The sequence below is a fragment of the Gobius niger genome, assembly GCF_951799975.1.
Source record: "Gobius niger genome assembly, chromosome: 21".
Taxonomy (NCBI): domain Eukaryota; kingdom Metazoa; phylum Chordata; class Actinopteri; order Gobiiformes; family Gobiidae; genus Gobius; species Gobius niger.
The window spans coordinates 9,260,895-9,284,535 of record NC_136872.1 but is presented as its reverse complement, the minus strand read 5'-3'; the positions used below and the strand labels follow the sequence as shown (position 1 = coordinate 9,284,535).

At 41.1% G+C, this 23,641-nt stretch overlaps 5 protein-coding genes across 5 annotated transcripts; 4 read left to right on the top strand and 1 right to left on the bottom strand.

Moving 5' to 3' along the window:
* Positions 1 to 11: 11 nt before the first annotated feature.
* On the bottom strand, positions 12 to 1,753 carry LOC306980347 (E3 ubiquitin-protein ligase RNF19A). The gene is made up of 5 exons (XM_079579695.1): positions 1,739 to 1,753; positions 1,247 to 1,395; positions 1,012 to 1,109; positions 718 to 891; positions 12 to 637 (listed from the first exon to the last, which is right to left on the bottom strand). The coding sequence occupies exons 2-5, from the start codon at positions 1,332 to 1,334 to the stop codon at positions 185 to 187; spliced, it is 813 nt and encodes a 270-aa protein (XP_079435821.1). The 5' UTR covers positions 1,335 to 1,395; positions 1,739 to 1,753; the 3' UTR covers positions 12 to 184.
* On the top strand, positions 1,746 to 2,369 carry LOC306980348 (uncharacterized protein). The gene is made up of 2 exons (XM_079579696.1): positions 1,746 to 1,995; positions 2,069 to 2,369. The coding sequence occupies exons 1-2, from the start codon at positions 1,851 to 1,853 to the stop codon at positions 2,200 to 2,202; spliced, it is 279 nt and encodes a 92-aa protein (XP_079435822.1). The 5' UTR covers positions 1,746 to 1,850; the 3' UTR covers positions 2,203 to 2,369.
* Positions 2,370 to 2,802: 433 nt separating this feature from the next.
* Positions 2,803 to 9,639, top strand: LOC306980985 (uncharacterized protein; the record flags this gene model as incomplete). The annotated part of the gene is made up of 20 exons (XM_079580531.1): positions 2,803 to 2,854; positions 2,922 to 3,021; positions 3,099 to 3,220; positions 3,292 to 3,362; positions 3,440 to 3,562; positions 4,672 to 4,767; positions 4,838 to 4,966; positions 5,036 to 5,164; positions 5,227 to 5,264; positions 5,330 to 5,370; positions 6,114 to 6,213; positions 6,286 to 6,407; positions 6,476 to 6,546; positions 6,609 to 6,734; positions 6,814 to 6,894; positions 7,376 to 7,507; positions 7,577 to 7,699; positions 7,766 to 7,800; positions 7,931 to 7,971; positions 8,608 to 9,639. 20 exons carry the CDS (start codon positions 2,803 to 2,805, stop codon positions 9,543 to 9,545), a joined length of 2,670 nt encoding a protein of 889 aa, XP_079436657.1. The 3' UTR covers positions 9,546 to 9,639.
* Positions 9,640 to 10,549: 910 nt separating this feature from the next.
* LOC306980984 (ubiquitin carboxyl-terminal hydrolase 47-like) lies at positions 10,550 to 18,010 on the top strand (the record flags this gene model as incomplete). Its single annotated transcript, XM_079580530.1, has 9 exons — positions 10,550 to 10,688; positions 10,766 to 10,865; positions 10,946 to 11,067; positions 16,596 to 16,666; positions 16,738 to 16,860; positions 16,975 to 17,070; positions 17,136 to 17,267; positions 17,752 to 17,889; positions 17,975 to 18,010. Exons 1-9 carry the CDS (start codon positions 10,670 to 10,672, stop codon positions 18,008 to 18,010), a joined length of 837 nt encoding a protein of 278 aa, XP_079436656.1. The 5' UTR covers positions 10,550 to 10,669.
* A 3,471-nt stretch (positions 18,011 to 21,481) lies between these two features.
* LOC306980610 (uncharacterized protein) lies at positions 21,482 to 22,608 on the top strand (the record flags this gene model as incomplete). Its single annotated transcript, XM_079580036.1, has 5 exons — positions 21,482 to 21,568; positions 21,647 to 21,741; positions 22,036 to 22,203; positions 22,325 to 22,542; positions 22,605 to 22,608. The coding sequence occupies exons 1-5, from the start codon at positions 21,487 to 21,489 to the stop codon at positions 22,606 to 22,608; spliced, it is 567 nt and encodes a 188-aa protein (XP_079436162.1). The 5' UTR covers positions 21,482 to 21,486.
* Positions 22,609 to 23,641: the final 1,033 nt, after the last annotated feature.

The window sequence follows — 23,641 nt, the reverse complement described above, 5'->3', positions numbered from 1 at the left end:
TCCAACATCATGAACAGTTACAGGAAACAACACCAGAAACTCAAATAACCCTTCATGACATTAAAATCTGTCAAATCTTTTGTTTAAATTTACTTGAAGCACAGGAACAGTGTGAAAGGCATAAGTAAATGAACAATGTATTTGGTACTACTGTGTATAGTGAACAGATGCCCGGACTGCAGGTTTAGGCCCTGCGCCACACTGGGATGGAGGTCTGTCTGGGGGCCACTCCAGCGCTGCAGGGCTCAAAGTAGGAGCTGGTCTTCAGACACACAGGAGTGAGCTTCAGACACACAAAGCAGAACTCTTTCTGACAGCGAGGACAGATGACGTTCTTGCAGCCTGCTTTGTTGTGCTCCACTTTCTGCCCACAGGTGGGACAGGCGCGGATGGAGGGCACCGCTTGTGCCCCCTGCACCTCTCGGAGATTGGTCACCTTACAGTTGGCGAGCAGCTGCAGCTCAATGTTTGTGCACCCCTCATTATCGCAGCGGTCGGACCGAGGGGCGTTGCCTTTCCAGGCTTTGAGGCACTGCCAGCAGAACTGACAGCTCTTGTTCTCTGCTTGACACACGAGACACACGACATTGAGGTTGGTCAGGTCCTTCCTCTCCACATATGTTTTACAGCCTGGGCACTGAAAGAGCAGAGGCACAGGTCACATTATTGCCATTAAATAACAGAAATCTCAACGCAGGGTTACGCCGTGCTACTCACAGTCTTGTATTCAAAGTATGTTGCTGCAGCCAAACGGGCCAAATTCTCCTCAAAGTACTCCATCTCCTCAGGCGTGAGCACAGCCAGCCTGCGGACCTCCTGATAGGACCACTCCTGGTTGCACTTCTGTGTGGTGCCTTTCTTCAGGGCAGGGCACTTAAACTTAAACTGGCCCTGCAGAGTCATATCAGGTTGAGGGTAAGTACAATAGTATCTAAAAGACGCAAACAACATGGTCCATAGAGTAGTAGTATCATTACAAGTGAATGTCCAAGTGTAGAATATTCAGTGTACCTGGTCCACTAGACTGCGGCACCACCCGGTCAGGGACTGAGGGGTGACTGCATGGCCACAGGACATCTCTGCTCGAAGGCCCTGATCTTCATCGTCAGCTGAACACATGAAGACAAGTGCATTATTTAACACATGCAGCCTAATATACTTTATCAAGTGTAATGAACCAATCATTTTATGAACTCAGACAGGTACTTAAATCCAAAGAGCAAAAAGTGAACATGATTGCACTTACGCAGAGGGTCCAGGTCATCCGGTCTGTTGACAAACTTTAGCGTGGTGTCATTCGGGTCGTACCGCTTTTCCTCGCGCTGGTCGCTCATGTTGCTGGCTCTCCTCCGCGCGCCTGGTCCGACTGGGCTGCCGATAAAACCAGCTGATTTTCTGTAAGTGTCGCACACACTTTCGCTTTTACTTAGAGCAGAGGTCACATGGCACAGTCGCCTTGACATATTAACATTATAAGGTATTAAATGAGAATAAAAATCCTACTTCGGCGCTGACTTTTCATAATTAACACGATAAAGAAATGAGGAATAAAAAAAGAATCAAAACACGTTCAAAGCAAATGATTACTTTGCAACTTTATTTCGTGAAGTAGGCCTACATAATGCAGCATTTCTGAGCAATCTGTTATTGAAAAAGATCAATACATTATAATGAAAATGACAAAGTTCTTAAAAAAAAAAAAAAAAAAGTTATAAGAGAAAGCAAAACTTATTCTTACCTCTGACGTCACAATCCGCGGGCTTGAGGGACCAGACGCTCAAAAACACATTCGGCGGAGACGCAGGTCGCAGCGCTAAACACTCAGGGAGCAGCACCAACAAAGCAGCAGGATGGGCCGACTCTTCCAAGTAGTGGTAACGGGGTTTAAAGGTGAACGAATGACGGTCGACCTATGCAACACCGACGAACAAATGAAGAGCATGACCGTGCTGCAACTAAAGAACAAGATCGCCACCAGACTCCCTCCAAACACGGGTAAATATCTGCTCCATATCAGCGCAATTACGCATGACCGTGAGGATGATCTAAAACTTTTTTTTTTGTATAGAACCGGATCGGATCAGTCTGATCTTCGCCGATGAGCGTCTGGACGTGGAGACCAAACTCCTGTCGGACTACGGGGTCCAGCACATGTCCGTGATCCAGATCGTCCTGCAGGTGGACGGGGGGAAGACACTTTGAACCCATCACGCCTTGAACTCGGACCATGTTCGCGCTGCTGCTGCCGTGCTCCGGACACGCGCACTTTGAGACTTCTCATGTTTACTCAATCTTGTTCGTCTATATATTTCTCTTAATGTTGAATCGTGTTTTATCTGCCATTATGTTAAAATAAATATACAATGCTGCCACTGTACTCCTGTAGTGTCTTTGTTATTTCATGATCACCCAGTTTACACAATAGACAGAATAGAGATATATTCAACTAATGTCAGACTTGAGGTGCTGCTGTGCACTTTTTTATTCTGCTTGTGTTGACACTCCCTAAATGACTTTCAGAAATGAGTGAAACAGAAAGTTACAGCCTGGAGTTTTATTCATCATATCATAATTATTTTCTGAGGGAGTAATATAGCAGGCTAGTAGTAGTATTAATAATGGTCATTAATGTAAATCTCGACCCGACAAAATCATATTACATACATATTAATACTGTAGTTCGACTGAAATGTGTCAATAACTCCCATTTCACGTGAACGCAGCACTCACTTTTCATTCTGCGCTTGTGAAAGAGAAACTATGTATGTGTTCTCATTACAAAAGTGTATTAAGTCTTGCAGCATGAACACTCTCCGCAATTTCCTTGGCATGAACAAGGATAAATCCGAGTCAGGTATGGTCATATTTTTGTCCAAACAAGCTGCATTTAATGTTAATGAGTCGATTACATTTCTTTGCAGATAAATACTATGGGTTAGAGAACCAGGGGGCGACATGTTACCTCAACAGCGTCCTGCAGGTGCTTTTCATGACCCCAGGCTTCAAAGAGAGAGTCTCCAGGTTTGTTTGGCTGTAGACAATCTTTGTGATACTTTGTTTTTTAGTGTGATTCTGATTATAAATGTCATTTTAAAAAGTCACACCTGGAGCAACCCAGAGACAGAGTACTGTGACAGAGAGCTGAGTGACCTGTTCATCCAATTAAAAGAAAATATTGCAAACACAAAAGATATCACTAACAAGCTGAAAATCAACAATGGTGAAGTACTTTGAATTTTGTTTGTAGTTGTGTCAATACAGTTGTAATTACTAGTCTATTCTTTTCCAAAGTGAATGAGCAGAGAGATGCAGCAGCACTTTATGACCAGATTTTACGTCTGACCAGTCCAGGTGCAGCCCAGGTAAAACCTATTTAATTAACAGATGCTTGACAGAAGTATTGTTTTAACGACAATAATGATAGTGTTTGTACTTGAAGATCTTCCATGGAGAGTTGACCAACAGGAATGAATGTCAGAAATGTGCCAGAGCAACCGAGAGTGCAGCAGGATTTTGGCACCTTCCTCTTCCTCTGGTGGACGACAGAAACAATTACAGTGTGGTAAGAGTGATCTGCACTGGCATGAACTGGGCATTTAGCTCAAAGAGTATTTCAAATATTCCAAAAGATGTTCAGGGGTCCCACATGGCTCACTTTTTACTCCTACTATAGTTACATGTTGTCTTGTCCAAAACAGGGGTTATAAAAATACAAGTTAAACATTGGGAATGACTCACTGTGGAAACACCTGAAAGTCTCTACCTTTTATTGACTGGGGACTTTCTCTGTGAGCTGTATTTGTTTGGTGTAAAGCTATTAAAGCAATGAAGTCAAGAGGAAAGTACCTGGAATTATCCCTTGGCAAAATGGACTAATATAGTATATGTCAATACTATCAGTGCTTTTCAAAACATCAAAATATCAAAATTAATTAACTATTAGTTTAACCCCTTTGCCCCGCCTTAACCGAGCAGATTTTCTCCAGTTTTACCCAAATCTAAAAGCTTCTCGACTGGAGCTTCCAGCCTATTGGCCAGTGTAACGTCTTATTTGAAAGCTAAGACCTACAAGACTGAGGTAAATTTACCTTTTTCCTTGAGTTGTTGCCGTGTTGTTGTCACTTATTAGACATTCTTTTTAATCACATTTTTGCCACTTTTTCATCCCGTTTTGGCAACTTTTTTGTCACTTTTTGTCTCTTTTTTTGTTGTGTTTTAATCTTCGTTTTCTTCTTGTTTTTGTCGCTATTTTGAAACTTTTTTCAAGAAGCTTTAGATTTGGGTAAAGCCAAACTGGAGATGTAATCATATACTGGGAAAAGAAAATAGGCAGGAGGTTGATACAGATACAGTCAAATACAGTATGTTAAAAGAATCCATCCATCCATTTTCTTCCGCTTTATCCGGGGCCGGGTCACGGGGGCATCAGTCTCAGCAGAGATGCCCAGACTTCCCGATTCAAGCACACCTCCTCCAGCTGTTCTGGGGGGACCCCGATGCGACACCAGGCCAGCTCTGAGACATAGTCCCACCAGCGTGTCCTGGGTCTTCCACGAGGCCTTGTCCCAATAGGACATGCCTGGAACACCTCCCGCAGGAGGCGACCAGGAGGCATCGGAATCTATCATTTTGTATTTATTATGATGTTTTTGTTGTCATATCGTTTCCCAGGAAAGAGGCATTGAGGACTTTTTCCGCCCTTCAGTGATCAGGGGAGATGATCAAATGTACTGTGAGCGCTGTGATGAAAAATGTGATGCCACTCTGGTGAGCTATGGTGATTTTCATGGTGTGCAATGTGGACGATTTTAAGTTACCGGTCAACCTTTTCACTCAGGGCTGTGCGGTGAAGCATCATCCTGAGGTCTTGGTCCTCCTGATAAAGCGCTTTGAGTATGACTTCACTCAGAGTTTGTATTTCAAAATCAACTGTTTAGTTGATGTACCCTACTTCCTGAACGTACAGGTAAAGTTAACCCACACTGTGATGTTATTGTCCGAAACCTAAGTGGATTCTGTTCGCCATCTCTTTCAGAATCAGACTTATGAGCTCTATGGGCTTGTCGAGCACTTAAACGAGCAAAGATTTGGTCGTTATATCGCAACAATTAAGAGCCAGCGTGATGGAAGATGGTACACTTTTGACGACCAATATGTCACTGTGGTAAGTGTTAATATTTGTCGATCTGTAAAAGAGTGTCATCTTATTTTATGTCACCTCAACAGTCTAGGAGTCAGTACTTTCAAGAGGCTCTCATTGAAAAGTAAGTTTCAAAAGAGAATTTTCACATTTTCTTCAGTTTGACCGTCTGCTCTTTTACATGTCAAGGTCCAGCACAGCGTATCTACTGTTTTATCAGAGGCGGACAGGTGAGAACTATGTGTTTTTCAAACTGCTGATCCACTTGATATTGAAACCCAGAGGAATGCTCTCTGTCAAAGCAAATCAATCTAAACAAGGCTAGCTGCATGTTTCTGAAATAGATTTGAAGTCCCCAGAAAACAGATTATCAGAACTAGAAGTGGGTTAAGGTCAAAACACAGAAAGATTTGTTTCCGTCTCATCATTTTTCTTCCTCGTTCTTTACTGGCAGTGTCAGGTATTTCTAACACACCCTAAGAAATTATCTTTAGCTATTTTTAAACACTAATGGCTCGGTTCCACCTACCCTAGTCTACTCTACCCTGCTCTACTTTGCCTGCATTTGAAATGTTTCCACCAGCCCACTTTACAGTTAACTGGTACTTTTTTTAGTACCTGCTTGGCCCTGGTACTAACCAGGCCAAGCAGGTACTGTTTCCAATAGATACAGTCAAAAACAAAGCCATATCCATGGATACACCCTGGTAACCATGGATATAGTATCAGATTCTACAGAATAGTGGAAACACAACCAGGCCAAGTAGAGTAGGACCAAACCAAGTAGAGTAGAGAAGGGTAGGGCTGGTGGAAACGAGCCATAAGTGAGCTTGTAACGCTGAACTAAATTCAATCTGTAAAAGAATAATTCCAAAAAGTTTGTGTGTTCTGTGGACCTCAAAACACCCAAACTATTTCAGAAATACCCCTAACCTCCATAACTCCATTTGCTATTTTCTAATTCTTTAAGCAGGTACTTACAATGGACTACTGAACTTAGGGGCTACATGCTATCTGAACAGCATTTTGCAGGTGCTATTCATGACTCAGGACTTTAAACAGAGAGTTACAAGGTTTGTAGATAAAGAGTTGACTATCTAGTTTGTACAGAGTGTGTTTTAAAAGCATGTTGTTGTTCTGAATAGCCACAAGAGGAACTATCCACAAACAGAGCACATTGATCATGAGCTCAGTGAACTCTTCAGTGAATTAGAGAAACGTTGTGCTTACACATACAACATCGTTAAGAAGCTGCAGATCAACAATGGTACCGTGTGACACTGAAGTCTGACATGAAACTCATTTCACTGTAAAACACGTCTGTGCTTAATGCAGTTGATGAGCAGCGCGACGCAGCGGAGCACTATGAGAAGATTTTACGTCTGACCAGTCCAGAGGCGTCTCAGGTACAGACACATTCGGCATGTGTGGCATGAACCGCTTCAACACAATCATTTTGTCTTCCTAGATCTTCCACGGAGAACTGCAGAATAAGAATAGATGTTTGAAGTGTAGGACACAAACTGAAAGTACAACAAGATTCTGGCACCTTCCTCTCTCTCTGTTGGACTCACAGGAAGACAGCTGCTCTGTGGTAGAGTAATGAGCACCTGAAAGGTTTCATAGACACTGATAAATTAATCACTCGTTACTCTGTATTGGACTGTTTTCAGTTTACAAGCATTAGAGACTTCCTCCGCAGAGACGTGCACATGTACTGTGTGTCTTGTGAAGAAGAATGTGAAGCCGTTCAGGTGAGAATGATCTCAGCGAGATTCACCTTTTTATTGACCTTTTTTTAGTACAAGCAACATGATACAGCTGTAAAAATAAATAAATACAGGTTTACGCCTGTAAAAATAGTTACAATGCAGATCCTGCCTTTTCACAGACAGCTTTTTCATCTTAAAGCATTTGCCCGTTGATAAATAATTTTCCATTTGCAGTCCCGCAGTTGTCTCATACGAAACATTACAATTAGCATATAAAAAAATACAGTTTGATCTGAAATTGTAGATTCTCCCAATACTAAAATGTTGTTCTAGTCGAACTTTGACTTTTTTACTTGATTTCATAATGTTCCAACATGACAATGGTTTTCCAAAAGGCCACACCTCCTAACATTGATCTGAAGTGCTACCACACTTGGATGTGACACAAAGAGTATTAAACGTCTACTTTTCTGCTTAGTTCTGGACTGTGTGCTATTGTACGTCCCTCTGTCTGTTTCTTCAGGAGTGTGAATTGAAGCATCAGCCCGACGTCTTGGTGATAATGTTGAAGCGCTTTGAGTACGATGACAGACATATGACAAATATCAAAAACAACCGTGAGGTGGAGGTGCCATACACCCTCCATATGCCCGAGGTACAGTATAATGTGTCTATTGGTTTTGTATAAGCATGTACTGAGATTCACTGTGTTATGTTAAATTAGACCTATGAACTGTATGCCTGTGTGGAGCATTTTGGAGAACTCCGATTCGGGCATTACATTGCAAGAATCCGGTCCCAGGATGATGGGAAATGGTACATTTTTGACAGCACAAAAGTCTCAATAGTAAGTTTGAACATATACTGCTTCATGATAATCACACAGTCAGCATAAACCTTTGTCTTTGCACAGATGAACACTCATCATCAAGAGCATCCTATGGAGAGGTTTGTAACTCCATTATTTCATTCATTTTCCATTCAGAAAATGTACAATGTTTAACCATGTGACCTATGGCAGTATTTACAGCAGCTGAGTGTGACCAGCAGAACTAACTTTGTTATTTTATATGTGCAGATCCCGGACGGCCTATTTACTATTTTACCAGAAACTGACAGGTATGAGCCATAATGGAAATTGACCAGGTTTTACTCTTATATCATTTATTTTAGAACATCACCACTGTAATATAAGGCCAGGACAAAAGGCAGGACAGCTTGTTTAAACTAAGAAAAAAATGTGTCTAAATTAAACAGAATAGGTTGGGCCACATACAATATACAATAGCACTGAGCTTTGCATTTAGGAAACATATTCTCTTGGTTTGGGTGCTAAACTGTCAAAACAAAGCTAAACTTGGCAAAGATGTTAAACAAGGCGGGAAAATCACAGGCTAATCTCAAACTAAAGCAATGCAGCATTTGTGGTTCCCAAACTGGGGGGCATCGGGGGCACAAGGGATGGCAGAGTGTATCCAGAGCTTTGACTGGTCAGCTCAGCTCCTTTGAGCAAATGAAAAATGTAAAAATGATTGCATATGACTGAGAAATTATGACATGTGTAGACGACACACCAATGTCTGTATATTTGAGTGATCATCGACAATGTTTTTTATTCACTAAAACATTTTTGAGAGCCATATTTTGGACTGGAGAATTTACAATGACAAAGATATAATTTTCAAATGATATCAGCAGCATTAATACATACTGTAGGATGTTTGATTTGAGAATAATTTGTAGATTTCTTGTTAGGTGATGCCAGCAAGGTTGAAGCCTCTACTCCAGAAACTACACAAGCGGAAGAAGCCACTGCAGCTGAAAACACTGACGTGAACATAGAGGGAGAAGATGCACAGAGGAGAGTCAACATGAAGTCAGATGAGACTAAAACCAATGGTGATGACATTCACATAAAACAACAGGAAACTGTGAGAGGCCTGGAGAACACGCGCGAGGATCATGGGGAGATCACTGAGGACGGACAAGAGCTACATCTCCGTGACAACCCAGATTGTGACGTGGACCAACTGGCAGATTATTTACAAAAAATGACAATTAAAAGCGATAGTGAATCGGTGTGCCCACAAATTGATGATGTTGTAATGGAGACCCAATCTGATGTCCATAACACAACTGTAGGAAATAACCGCGCTAATCCCTGCTTTCTACCTGATGAGATGCATGTCAGGCTAAAATTAACATTAAGGCAGACAGATTTGGATGGTCAAGGTAAACATATAATGACAGTGAGTCGAGGTCAGGACCAAGAAAGCGCAGGGAGTGGAGATTCAAAGAAGACTCCTCCTCCTGAGTCATATAAAATACATTATCAAGATAATGAAGACTTTAAAAAAGTAAGAGCCACAAAAGTATTTATAAGGAACGAGGAGGCATGTGGTGTTTCGCATTCAGGATGTCGATCTTTGCCAGCTGACGTCAACAATGCACAGCCACGTGCAGAAGGGTCTGGGCTGAGGGAGTCGATAAGCACAGACAAGGGGGCTGGAAGAAGAGAAAGGGGGCAGTCATGTAGAGCCAGATTTGATGGCGTTGAGAGTTTGGGGGTGACCGAAGAAGGGGATACGGAAATACTTATGTTCAAACCTAAGAAAAGACAAGACAATGAGCAAAATACAAACAGAAGGAGGAGCACAGGAAGTGAGACGACAAGGCACTCAACACAGGTTTAGGATATTCTGAATCTGACATGGGCTCCACCAGTAACTCTACAAATGTGAAAACTCTTGTTGTCGTCATGACTGGATTACGGGGTTATTTGTTACTTGTACAGCTAAGCACACTTTATTATCCTTATATACTAGGCTTAAATAGTAATATATAAATGGTAAAGGTATATAAATTGCACAATGTTTATTTTAATATGTGTGTTCTTTTTTTCTATGTTTACACGTTTGTTATTACATGTCCAGTTGTTAAAAGCACTCCTGTTTTTGCGGCTCAGTTCATTATCATTATTGGAAAGCGATGTCTGTTTGCAAGTTCAGAGTTCTGAGGGCAGCGGACTGAGGGATTTATGGGAAATTAAAAGTGAAACTCATTCAGACTTTGTTGATTTAAACTGTAGCCTAACACTTGTTTTTGGAATAAACCATGTGGGCTGTGAGGATCTGTCTTGTTTTCATTAATTGCCTTTATAGGTGTCCTTTAGGCATTTATGTGGTATATTTGAAGGGGAATTGATGTGTGTTTTTGGCCATTGATTTACCTGTGTTTACTTCCAGAAAGGCAGCACACAGTCAATGTAATATGGATTTAGGGGGGGTGAGTGAGTAGAAAAAGGAAAATAATCTCACTATTTTTCAAACAAGTGAATGTATCAGAGGGTTGAACACATGCCACGTTGCATGTCACAAGCTCTGTCCCATTTTACGAGGGCACCTTTGAAGTTTGTACCACTTTAATTTCTTTACAGGCACCACAGACACTGATAAAACCACTGAATGACCTAATATTATTTCACAATAGACCACTTTCTTAATAATTTTCATTAATTCAAAGTGCCACCTTCACACATAGTCTTAAAAAAAAGTAAATATTTGATTGCATTTGTATTTCCCAGAGTTGTATTATTGCAAGCAGCCAGCACGCTTTATGTGCTTTTATTTCCGACGCACTTTGAACGCATCACCCCCGTCTGTTTCGCGTCAATTTGAAACAGAAACTACCTCTACAATTTTAGTCAAGCTGCGTATGTTTTGTGCACTAACTCACATTTCTGTGAGAAGACAGATACTTGGGAACTGTTCAAAGTTATGCGTTGACTTAACAAACTGCATGTTGTTGGGAAATAAACATGAAGGGGTCTCAACAAGGTAAGAGTTTTCTGTTTTGACACTGGACTTAATGGCATGGCACGTGCTCGCATGATAACTTGTAATGTTATTTGCAGCAAAGTATCATGGGCTGGAAAACCAAGGGGCTACGTGTTACCTGAACAGCGTCCTGCAGGTGCTGTTCATGACGGGACAATTCAGAGAGAGACTCGAAAGGTTTGAAGCTGCAGTTGTAATGTTTATTTTTGCCCACATGTTGATTTTACCCCGCTGACCCCCCACACCACCACCCCCAGGTATCAGTTTACCAATGCAGGAACGGAGCACATTGACAGTGAGCTGAGGGATCTCTTTAAAAGTTTGAAAAAAAAGGATGCTCGCACACAAACAATCACAGAGAAGCTTGGGATCCACAATGGTAAAACACTTGCACAATGTGGAAAAACATGCAAACCTGTTGTAATGACTGGTTTATTGCTTAGTGCATGAGCATCGGGATGCCGCAGAGCACTATGAGAAGATCTTACGTCTGGCCAGTCCAGAGGCATCTAAGGTACGTAGCCTATTTTGCTGCCAGATGTTTTCCATGATTTTTTTTTTTTTCATTATTATTTTTTATAAATATATAAAAATAATCATGTATATTTGTACTTGAAGATCTTTCGGGGTGCTGACTTCCAAAGCCGGATTTAAGTAAAATGGGCCCCGGGGCTAAAGTTTTTTCAGGGCCCCCCATATAGTCAATCAATCAATATTTATTTATATATATAACACCTTAACAACAGCTGTACTTATACTGTATGTCTGTCTGTTGGATTTCTCTCTCTTTACAATGAAAGGATAAATAAATGTTTTTTTTTAATTAAACATGCAGAAGTAACTTCTTAAACAGAGTACTATTTTAAAAAATGACAAACTTGTGAGAAACAAAACAGTTAAACATAATGACCCCAATTTGAGCTTCGTGGCTCTTGTGGAAGAACCTTTGCTACTACCAGACTGTTGGGGGGGGGGGCATATTTAGAAGGGGGGTCTGAGGGTCCTTCCACAGAGATTTTTATTTTATTTTAATGGTGCATTTTGGTGCATTTTCATGCATTTTAACAGACCAATAGGTACATCTTCTTTTCCCAGTGTCAACTCAATGAAATGGCTCAGACCTTGTTTAGAACTGGCTTAGACCCAGATTAGTCCTGGTTTAGTCTCGGGTGAAAAGTAAACTGATAAAGCCGTACGTGTGAGGGAGTCTGCAAAGAGAGAGGGAACTAATTTGACAGCCCGCACTGAGCATGGATTTTTCTCGTTATGCCCATGGGCCCTTCAACCTGCTGGGCCCCTGGGCTTAGCCCTTGTAAGCCCCTGCATAAATCCAGCCTGGCTGACTTCAATATTTCTTTGTTTGTGTCCACAGATCTTTCATGGAACGTTAATAAACAGGAACAAGTGCTGTCAGTGTGGAGAACCCACTGAGAGTCAAGCAGGATTCTGGCACCTCCCTCTTCCTCTGGTCAGCGATAACAGTGAATACAGTGTGGTAAGAAACTAAGAATCTTTTTTGATTCACTGCCATGCAAAATCAAGACATTTCTACATTGGCCTTAAAGGACTTTACGTCAAAGAACTTTGCATATTTATATTCCATCAATGATCAGGCTAGGGCAGCAAAGACACAACAACAGTAACCTGGCTCAACTTCTCTGTTGCAACAGTTCATCTGGGAGTGTGTTAGAGCAATTGAAATCCCTTTTTTATTGCTTTGAATAAGATATGTTGGACAAACAACTTTACAAGCCTGTATTACCAAGTTTCTCAAAGCGCCACACTAGTCATCATTCATTCACACCATAGTCCGTGGTGGTAAGCTATAGGTATATTGTGTTGCCTTGTGTCAACAGTATAAATAAACCTGCCTTGCCTATCGTAGCCACAGCTGCCCATTGAGTTAGACTGACAGAAGTGAGGCTGCCAGTCTGCACCATCAGCCCCTCTGACCACCACGAACCCTTCACTCATATCTTATTCATTCTGGCCTATTGTACATGTTTTCAGTGGTAGGGATCTCGGAATAAACCTACACAGACACAGGGGGAACATGCAAACTCCACACAGAAAGGTCCCGGGTACAATGACTAAAATTGACTAAAATTCTAAAGCACTCATTGTTTTTTTTGTTCTTTAAGAAAAAGGGTCTCAAGGATTTTTTCAAATCGTCAGAGATCACTGGAGACGACCAAATGTACTGCGAGAAATGTGATAAAAAATGCAATGCTGTTCTGGTTAGTACAAACATCCCACATCCATTTAATCATTTGATGTTAATACAGGTGATGTTTAAACGTGTTTTGTCTTATTTGTGCCTAGAACTGTGTGGTGGAACATTACCCAGAAGTCTTGGTACTTCTGTTAAAGCGCTTTGAGATTATCTATGTTGATAATTCTGTGAGAAAAGTCAAAATCAATTGTTCGGTGAAGATGCCGCACTCACTAAAAATGGACACACTACAAAAGCAAAAGGTAATGGGTAAATTAAAGTGTGTGTGTTTTTGCTTGTGTTTTTTTACTTTTTTCAATTATCAGATTAGCTATGAGCTGTACGCCTTTGTGGAGCATTTTGGAGACCTGCAACATGGACATTACACTGCAAAAATCAAGCCACTGAATGAGGGGCCTTGGTACATTTTTGATGACTTAAACGTTAAAGAGGTAAAGAAATAAAAAAAGAAAAGTAATAATTATGGTTAATTCATAAACATTTCCTTTTTACAGTCATTTCAGCATTTCCAGTTGGATGTCACAGAGACGTAAGGATTGCTTTTATTAATGTTAACTCACTTTTTTGTATTGAAGTAATTTACTTTTTAATCTGTCCAGGTCTAAACATGTTTATCTGCTGTTTTACCAAAAACAGAAAGGTATGTATGCAGTAAAATCGGCAAATAAAGTTCAATTGAAAGGGAAACATTTGGTTTTGAAATGTAAATATATACTATTCTGTTTAAACTTCACTTGTGGTGTCAGTAGCTCGCTGGTTTGAGTGTCTCAAACTCAAAGGATGTCAGTGAGAGTATAGCTCTGGATTTTTAACTTTGCTGTGCAGTTGTTGTGTCCTTGAGCAAGAAGCTGACCCACCACCTTTTAATGTGGTGGGCAGGGCAGGTGTGGCCATAGATGTTGCTTGCTTCAAAATGAACAACATAGTGGGATGATCATTTAGCAATTTAGAGAAGTGGTTCTGGTGGGTCAGGACTAGGGCTGAAAGATATATCGTTATATCGAGATATGAACATTCAAGATATAAAAAAGCAAGATATAAATGATATGGATTTTCATCAATAAAACTGCACTCTTTTGCATCATGATATTTTTTTTTTTAAATGCTTAGTTTTCACCTAACCCATAGTTATATTGTAGCGTATCGATATCGAGACATCTGGCATAAATATCGAGATATGAAATTTTGTCCATATCGTTCAGCCCTAGTCAGGACCCAAAAGTGTGTCGCAGGACCATTTACTGTGGGTCACAGCCAGAAATATGAATACTTCTGTTGATAGTATTTTTTGGACAATCTGCTGAAAGTCTTATTGTACATTTTGATTTGGGTCATGGTAATAATATCTTCAATTGTCTTCTAGTCAACTATTTTTTTCACTTACTCCAGGAGACACAAATAAAGCCCGACCAGAAACACCGGAAACAATGCCGGCAACAGTCACCAACAGGAACCAAGATACAAACAGCACGGAAGAAGAAGAGGAAGTTGCAAAAGAGAAACGAGGCAGATCTGCACAGAAAAGAGGTGCAGACCCTGAAGGGCAGCATCCTGGTAATGACCAAACAAGACAATCCAAGCGTGTTAAAGAGAAAATGAACAAAAAACATGAACCAAGTCAAGATGTACGTGACAGGGGGTTAGAAGGGAATGTGAACCAAAATGACTTAAGTTTAGCATTTCAAAACCACACAACTGAGGTTATTAATGAAATGCCTGAGGAAAAGAGAAATAAACGAGACAAGAGACAACACTTTAATAGGGTGAAAGGAGGAGATGTAAGCAGGTCTAGGACACTACTGTCAAACATACAATGGGAGTCTGCACAGGCGGCGTATAAGTCAGGCCAGGCCAGCCCAGTAAAGAACAAAGGGGAACAGCGACATGTCTCTCAGCATTTCCATCTGGGTTTAGGAGAGTCCAGGCAAAACGATGTTCCAATTCATCCAGCTGCAAACAGACGCGATGCTGTTCAGCGCAGTCGTAGCTTTGCACCTCAAAGTAGTAGCTCAGTGCATGGAAATGGGACTAGACTCTATTACGTGAGCGAGACTGAACACAGGATGAGCAGTGAGGAAAGGTCTGTCCCGTCTGGTGAATGGGACCGTAGGAGGCCAGGAAGTGAGAGATTTGGTCACATGATGCCAAAGGAAAGGCATAGTTTTCATGGACAGCACCAGAAATATCAATCTCAAGATTATCAATTGGAGAAGTTTAGAAGAGAAATGGAGAGACATGAACGAACAGAAAAGGAAAGAACAGACACACAAAACTACAACTATAAGGAGAAGAGCGGCATGCACTCACTTAGAGAAGTAGTTCACAGTCAACCTTCAGTGGAGAAGCCTCAACCATGTAGGACTCCTCAACAATGCTTAGAAACAGCAAAGCAGAAAAATATGCGAAGTTCCAGAGAGAGTCCACAGTCAGGTCGATCACAAAGACCAAGGAGTCGACATGACGACGGTTTTACTGCAGACAGAGCGATAGATGCTCCTCACCACAAATCAAAGGAGAAGAAAAGCACAAATTACTCACCACCATATGAAAGAAGTTTCAGAAAGCAGCCATATGGAAACACAAAGCCTGAGGAAGAAATCACACCAGATAGTTTAGATGAAGATTTAACTCCTAAAAATACAACAAAGGACCAAACTTTGAACCAGGTTAGAGCAGAAATTGTGCTTGACACAAATGATCAAAAGCCCAAGAAGAAGAAATCTTGGATGAAATGGCTCACCAAGTGCATACCAATTAAAAGGAAACGCTCCAAATGACTAGGCCGGCACACAATCAGATATGAGTGTTTTATGATTCTTCTTCTGCTGCTTTGGCTGATTTATTTTCTCGTTCAGTAGAAATATGTTGCACTAATTGTTGTATACTGTGTTATGATGCACTCTATTGTTATACAATCAATTTAAATGTATGTATAAAATAACTGCACTATTAAAATCATCAATGAAATGTCCCAACAAATTCCGTGTTGTGCCTTGAATAAAAAAGTAATATTTGCTAATGATCTGTACATAAAAGTAACTCGTTAACTTTAAACGTGTCTCAAAATGGATCTTCATAATCCAGTCTTTCTGAGTATTATACTTATGGGGGTGTCTATAAACAGGTTCGTTATTTATCCAATGTACCTTGAACGCAGCGTTAAGGGAAAGAGAAACTAAAATCATTATCATTTAGTTCGAGAAAAATTGCAATGGATCGGCGGCTCCGGCAGCAGAATAGAGGTAGGATTCGTGTTTTGTGTAAATAACATGTAAAAAGTCTGAAACGTGCGACTCCAAAACTTTTGCAGCGAAATACCACGGGTTGGAGAACCAGGGGGCGACGTGTTACCTTAACAGCGTCCTGCAGGTGCTTTTTATGACCGAAGATTTCAGAGACACAGTGAAAAGGTTTGTAGTAGGCCTAAGTTGTGTGTAGTAATTTAGTGTAAAATGAATGAGAGCATTTCATTTTATATTTGCGCCAGGTACAATGCAACAGAGCACATCGACAATGAGCTGAAAGAGCTGTTCAAAGACTTGGAGAAATGTGACGCTCAAACCAAGAAAATCACAAAGAAACTGAAGATACAGAATGGTAAAGTTCGTATGCGGCCTGTTACAACTATTACAAACATAAAAAGACAATAATTATGGTTGAGTTATTCCCTCTAGTGCGTGAGCAGCGTGATGCAGCAGAGCACTATGAGAAGATACTACGTCTGACCAGTCCAGAGGCGTCAAAGGTACAGACTTCAAAAACTGATCTTTAACAGTAGACTGTATCTCACATCTCGGATTTGTTCTTCGTCCACAGATCTTCCACGGTGAGCTGATGAACTACAATATATGTAAGGAGTGTAAAGATAAAACTGGAAATGCAGCAGCGTTCTGGAGCCTCCCTCTGCCTCTGGTCAACTCCAACAAATACTACAGTGTGGTAAGAATAGGAAGATTGCTCTAAAGTAAAATCACGGTACATACTGTGCAACAAGCTGGCAATAATGTTAAGGCAAAGTCAAATGCAGTTTTTGAATAACTGGCTCTTCCTCAGGAAAAAGGCATTGAGGACTTTTTCCGTCCATCAGAGATCACTGGAGATAACCAGATGTACTGTGAGGAATGTGATGAAAAACGTGATGCTGTTCTGGTGAGTAACAGTGATGTTTGTAACTTGTGTTTGTTGCAAGTGGCTGACTGCTTTGTTTGTCGTAGCACTGTGAGGTCAGTCATCAGCCTGACGTCTTGGTGCTTTTGTTGAAGCGTTTTGAGTTCGACTACACATACATGACATATGTCAAGATCAACCAGCCGGTGGATGTGCCATACACTGTAAAGATTCCACAGGTAAACTTCCATCATATTTGTGGAGAACCTGGTGCTAAATTACTTGCAGACAACCTGATTCTTGGTCAGGGTTTTGTACGTTGCAGAGCAGCTCCTTCACTCTATTGAAAGTCAGCCCTTGAGCCGAGCTTTTGTCGGCCGGCCTCCGGGTCCTTCCCTGGGTGGAGAGTCTCTAGGTTGGGTAGTAGTCTTGAGCGTGCGGGAGTTGAAGTTTTATTTATTAAAAATAGATATATAAAATCTACGTTTTTGGAACTCAGACCGACAGCCCATTAAACTCTAACTTACTCACTCACCTTCAAATCAGAACTCAAAACCCACCTGTACAAACTAGCTTTTCCTTAAAGCTCTTTTTGTTTTGTTTTATTCCCCCTGTAAAGCGTCTTTGAGTGTCCAAGTGTTTATATTTAAACTTAAAATTGAAAATGTACAATTTTAACATTTTCCCTCTGAGATACATCTGCTTCTCTCTTTTTCATACCAGCAGCAAAATAATCAGAATCAGACGTATGATCTCTACGCCTTTGTGGAGCATTCTGGAGAACTGAGATATGGACACTATATTTCAACAATTCAGTCCCAAGAAGACAAAAAGTGGTATATTTTTAATGACATAAATGTGGTAAGCGTAGTTATAGAAAACATAATATAATTTAATTGAACAAAAGTTGATTTAATGAGAGTTTTTTTTTTTTACTCTCATTTAGCAACAATCGAACACTTCACCAACACTGAACAGGTAAGAATTGTTTGATTTACTTGTGTCTCCTGCAGACACAAAACTATATAACCAAATAATACATCCTTTCACTATATAGATCCAAAACTGCTTATCTGCTGTTTTACCGAAAACAATCAAAAGCAGCACATGAGGACCCTAACCCTGACACACAAGTCAATCCTGTGAGGAAGAGGTCCTTAGACAATAAGGACAAACCCTTGGAGGTGAAGAAACCAAAGCAGGAGCTGAGTGATGAGGAGCCGCCTTTGGACCAAACAGGTCTTAAAAGTCCAGACAACCAAGACTTAGATGTAAGTGGCTGCTCTTCAAGTCAGCCAATGTTAAATACGGCAGTAGCAAACCAGGATGATGACAGCAGAAGTGATCAATCTCCAAACAAGGGTCAATGGAATGGACCAGATCAGTCAGAACCTGAAGCACTTTGTACAGGGGTTAGGGGAAGTTTAAATTGTGAAACCCTAATGAAAGCAGGGGGTGGTGAAGATGGGGTTGGTGAGCAGTTAAATCTAGGTGCAAATTACGGTATTGACAGACATGGAGCAGATTTGAGAATGGAGATAGAAGGCGCTCAGGAAGAAAGACAAGAAAGTAACAGTATTAATCCACACATTGATGATGGGGAGCAGGATCAAAGAGATGAATGCAAAACCAGTGACACAAACTGCTGTGAGGGTAATGGAGGATGTGTGATTCAACAGGGATGCCCAGAAGTTAATGTAGATCAATTGGGCAACATGCCAAAAGCAGCCCTTTCAGGAATTGGAAAGTGTTATGAAGAAGAGGCAACAAATCAAAGGCAAGGCCATCAAATTGTCAACCCTGAGATGGTAGATGCGAACCAGACGATGCAAAGTCTTGAGTGTAGCACTGACGACTGCGTCATCAACATAGAGCCTTGTGATCTGATGATAGTTGACCCTTTGGAAATGAAGACCCTAGGTGCGTTAGACACTGAGCCGCCAAGTCAGATATCTCCAAATCAGCAGAACACCGTTGATGACAAGGGGGATGGGCCAAGCCAGTCAGAATCTGAAGCACTTTGTCAGCAACATCCCAAAAGTGCAACTTGTGAAACTGGAGAGAATGCAGGAGATTGTAAACATGGTGTAGGTGAGGAGTTTGATCCAGGGGAGAGTAATGGGACTGAGCACCGGAGTGAACACGCTTTACAAACGCAGGTGCAAAGTGGTGCGGAAGGAAGGCAAGAAAGTTCTAGTGTAAAATCAGAGAGTGTTGATGGCGTGCAGAATCAAAGAAACCTATGCGAAAACAGTGACAAAACCTGCTGTGGAGGCAGTGCTGGAGGATGTGAAGGCCTACAGTCCTGCCCAGATGCTGACATGCACACAGTAAATGTAGGACAAAGGGCTAGCAAGGCAAAAAAACTTTTAGAAATGGGCAGAGACAATAGCACTGAGGACACAGAATCTCGTGAACTGAGGACGTCTACAATGAGCCAATCAAACAATAATGAACATGCACATGAACAAGCTCATCCAGGTGTTAGAAATGGCCATGAACCTACAGAAGATAACCTGGCTAGTGAAAATGATGCTTTTCAAGAAACAGCTGAGCAAACATTAAATCAAGACAATTTGAATGAGGATGAATTGAACATTTCAGGCCTGAGTAGTGAAAGTTGTAAGAATGGGATTGAGAATGGGGAAAGTAGTCAGGAGAAAGACTTGTATGAGAGCAGTGATAGCTTTACAGTAACTAAGGGTGATATTGAGAATGTGAGTAGCGATTGTGCTGGTGCTGGAGGTGAGGAGAGTGTTCAAAGTGTAACAAATCCTAATGAGGAGACCAATCCATGTTGTAGTGCTTCTGAAAACCAAAAAGATTTAGCGCAATCTCTGCTAACAATGAAAGACGTGTCAGAGGTACACTGTGGGAAAAATGATCAGAGAATGGACACAGGGCAGCTAGAAAGGATGGGAGGAGTTAACTTACTAAACAATAGTTTGAGGATGGGTGGCCAAGGAAGAACAGGGAGCAGAGGAGTTTATCATGTGAAACCGGTAGAGAGTGGCACAAATGTGGGACCTCTAACAATATACAATGACCTTTACCTACCTTGTGTTAAAAACCTTCAGAAATTTTATTCTTATGATAAACAGTCAACAATATGGGATCGAGTCAAAAGTGAAAACCAGAAAGTGCCAAAAGCCAAATGTTCACAAACAGAATATTCTCATAGTGCAGCAAATAGTGGCATTGAGGAAAGTGAAAGATTTGAACAAACGCCTGTGGGTACTTTAAGGAGTGACCAGGAAAGTGAGCAAAGAGAAATAGCAGGTCAGGTGGAGGGACAACTAGAGACACTCCCCAGGACTGAGTTTGTGAAAGTTGATACGATTTCAGAAGGAGATACAGTAATAATCAAGTATACACCCGCTAAAAGAAAGAGCGGAAATGATGAGCCACAGAATAGCAGTGACATGTGTAGTGTTCAAACTGACAGAAATGCAGAAAACGTAGCCTGTAATATAGCAGAAGGTGTACACTGTTTAACAATAAGCAAAGAGGAGGATATTGGTATCGAGACAACAAAAGAAATGTACAAATAAAAGGTAAAAAGCACAAACTGATGAGCCACTTGAAAGGCTAGAGCTGTCTGCAAACCAGGAAATGTTAATGCCACTGTCTGTGTTTTTATGACAGTGCATATTTTTTTATTACTACAATTGGTGCACAAGATTATTTTATTTTTCATTTATTGCACGTCACAGAAAGATGTTTTTATGCCCAAGCTCTAATGCATTTTTGTACAGTTGGTGAAAGTATTTATTATCTGAACGTGTGATTTGTTGGTGAGTTTGTGTTGATCATTTGTAAATAAACTTGACAATCATGTATTATGTAAATGTGCAAAAGAAATATTGATTTTTAAAACTTGATGGACTTTGCCTAAATAAATGACACAAAATGTTAAACGTGGTGTATTTTTCACTTTTCTTCTTTGCTTTTACTTCTTAAAATGAAGTTTCATAATCTTTTTGTAATGGCCTAATTTTATAGGAAAAATGTAGCAATGAACAAGTCAAAATAATGATGTATTGCTTTTCATTTAAGCACAGCTGGGGTTGGTTGTAGATTTAGTTGAACAGTTGTGAAAAAATATCCTTACAATGTTCTTTCACTTTTGATATGCACCATAAGGGAAGCACCTGCTTTATCCCAAGGACTTGTAGGATTGAGACTAAAAATACTTTCTCAGCGAGGATTCGGAATGTAAACAATTGAAGAGTTTGGGAGGTCAGATTAAGACATAGGCCTCAGGACAGTATTTATTTATATGACTGTATGTGAAGTTTTTTTTAACTTATGTCTAATGTCAAATCCCAAACCGGGAAGTCCTTTAAAGTGATGAGTCATGTTTACAGATACAGCCCAGCCTTATCATAACCACCTGAGTACATTTCACCTGTTTATTCACTTCCCGATCAGTTGTGGATCCCTTCAGAAGGTAACAGAATGAGCGTCACAGAGAAGAGCTTTGACCCTCTGGACCGCACTCTAATATTAGTGGAGGCAAAGGACGACCTGGATCCTTTTTGTAAGTCTTTTCATTTCTTCGATGGCAAATAAATCCAATAGTTTGTGTTAAAACGTGTTTCTGCGTGTTGTTTTTCAGCGTGTGAGGATGGGGTCCTGAAGGCACAACTCTCCTGTGGGCACGTGGTATCTGCTGAATCCCTCACAGACTCCTGCCGGGTCCAGCTCGATGAGGTAGGCCTAGACTTTTATGTCAAAACAGATTTATAAACCATTTACCAGGGTTTTGTTTTAAAAGCTCAGGGATGACACCTACAGGCAACATTAGGTACTGGAAACCTTGAGTATGTTAGGGTTAGGCATCCACTATGTTACATGATTTGTTCAGGACCTTCAATATCCCCCATATATCCTTCTGTTACAATCAATACAGTTTCAAAGATTTTACATAACATTTTCATTCATTGATTTATAATCATGCAATCAATTCAGAATTATGTTTTGTTTATGGTTGTTTGTTTTTTGAAGGGTAATTACAAATTCAAATGCACCGTCTTTGTGGACGGTCGACTGTGCAACCAGCCCTTGCCGTACAGGGAGGTGCGCAGACTGGCTGATTTGACTGTGGAGGAGATGCAGTACTTTGAGGAGAACATCTCTCGTCTGGCTGCAGCCGACTACACTGATGTTCAGACGGTACGTTTTTATACCTGTGTTGGCATTTTATATATATTTCATAACTAGATATTAAGACTATTTGTTCACCTTGTTGTCGCACAGTTAAAGTTCATTTTTCTTGTGGTCTTGTGCGCTGCAGTGTCCCAAATGCAGGACTAGCATTGAGAGGCTGGACCTGAGTGACCTGTGTGTGGAGTGCAGCGTATGTACAGCGGACCAGGGAGAGTCGTACCTCTTTTGTTGGCAGTGTCTCAAGCCCTGGACAGGTCCCGCCCCTCGCTCGGACCGCTGCGCCAACTCAGACTGCAGAAACTATGAGCTGCAGCTGCTCCAGACCTGCACACTCACCGGCCTCCCGTTATTGAACACTTCAGGCCTGAGTAGTGAAAGTTGTAAGAATGGGATTGAGAATGGGGAAGGTAGTCAGGAGAAAGACTTGTATGAGAGCAGTGATAGCTTTACAGTAACTAAGGGTGATTTTGAGAATGTGAATAGTGATTGTGCTGGTGCTGGAGGTGGGGAGAGTGTTAAAAGAGGTTACACGGGTGTAACAAATGCTAATGAGGAGACCAATCCATGTTTTAGTGTTCCTGAAAACCAAAAAGATTTAGCGCAATCTCTGCTAACAATGAAAGAAGATGTGGCAAAGATACACAGTGGGAAAAATGAGAGAATGGACACAGGGCAGCTAGAAAGGGTGGAAGAAGCTAACTTACTAGACAATAGTTTGAGGATGTGTGGCCAAGGAAGAACAGGGAGCAGAGGAGATGATGATGATGTGAAACAGGTAGAGCGTGACATGAAGGTGAAACGCAAACCCCTGTTAGCAACATACTATGGCCTTTACCTACCTGGCGTTCAAAACCAAAAAACTGAAAACCAGAAAGTGCCAGAAGCCAAATGTCCTGAAACCAAATATTCTCATAATACAGCAAATAGCGGCATTGCGGAAAGTGAAAGATTTGAACAAACGCCAGTAAATAGTTCAAGGAGTGACAAAGAAAGTGAGCAAAGAGAAATAGCAGGTCAGGTGGAAGGACAACTAGAGACACTCCCTAGGACTGAGTTTGTGAAAGTTGATACGATTTCAGAAGGAGATACAGAAATAATCAAGTATTCACCCGCTAAAAGAAAGAGCGGAAATGATGAGCCACAGAATAGCAGTGACATGTGTAGTGTTCAAACTGATAGAAATGCAGAAAACGTAGCCTGTAATATAGCAGAAGGTGTACACTGTTTAACAATAAGCAGGGTGAAAGGGAGAGATGATATTGCTAAGAATGCAAGCAGGTCCAGTTTGTCAAACGAAAGGGGAAATAAACGAGAAAAGAGACAAGACTTTGATAGGGTGAAAGGAGGAGATGCAAGCAGGTCTAGGACACTACTGTCAAACATACAATGGGAGCCGTCTGCACAGGCGGGGTATAAGTCAGGCCAGGCCAGCCCAGTGAAGAAC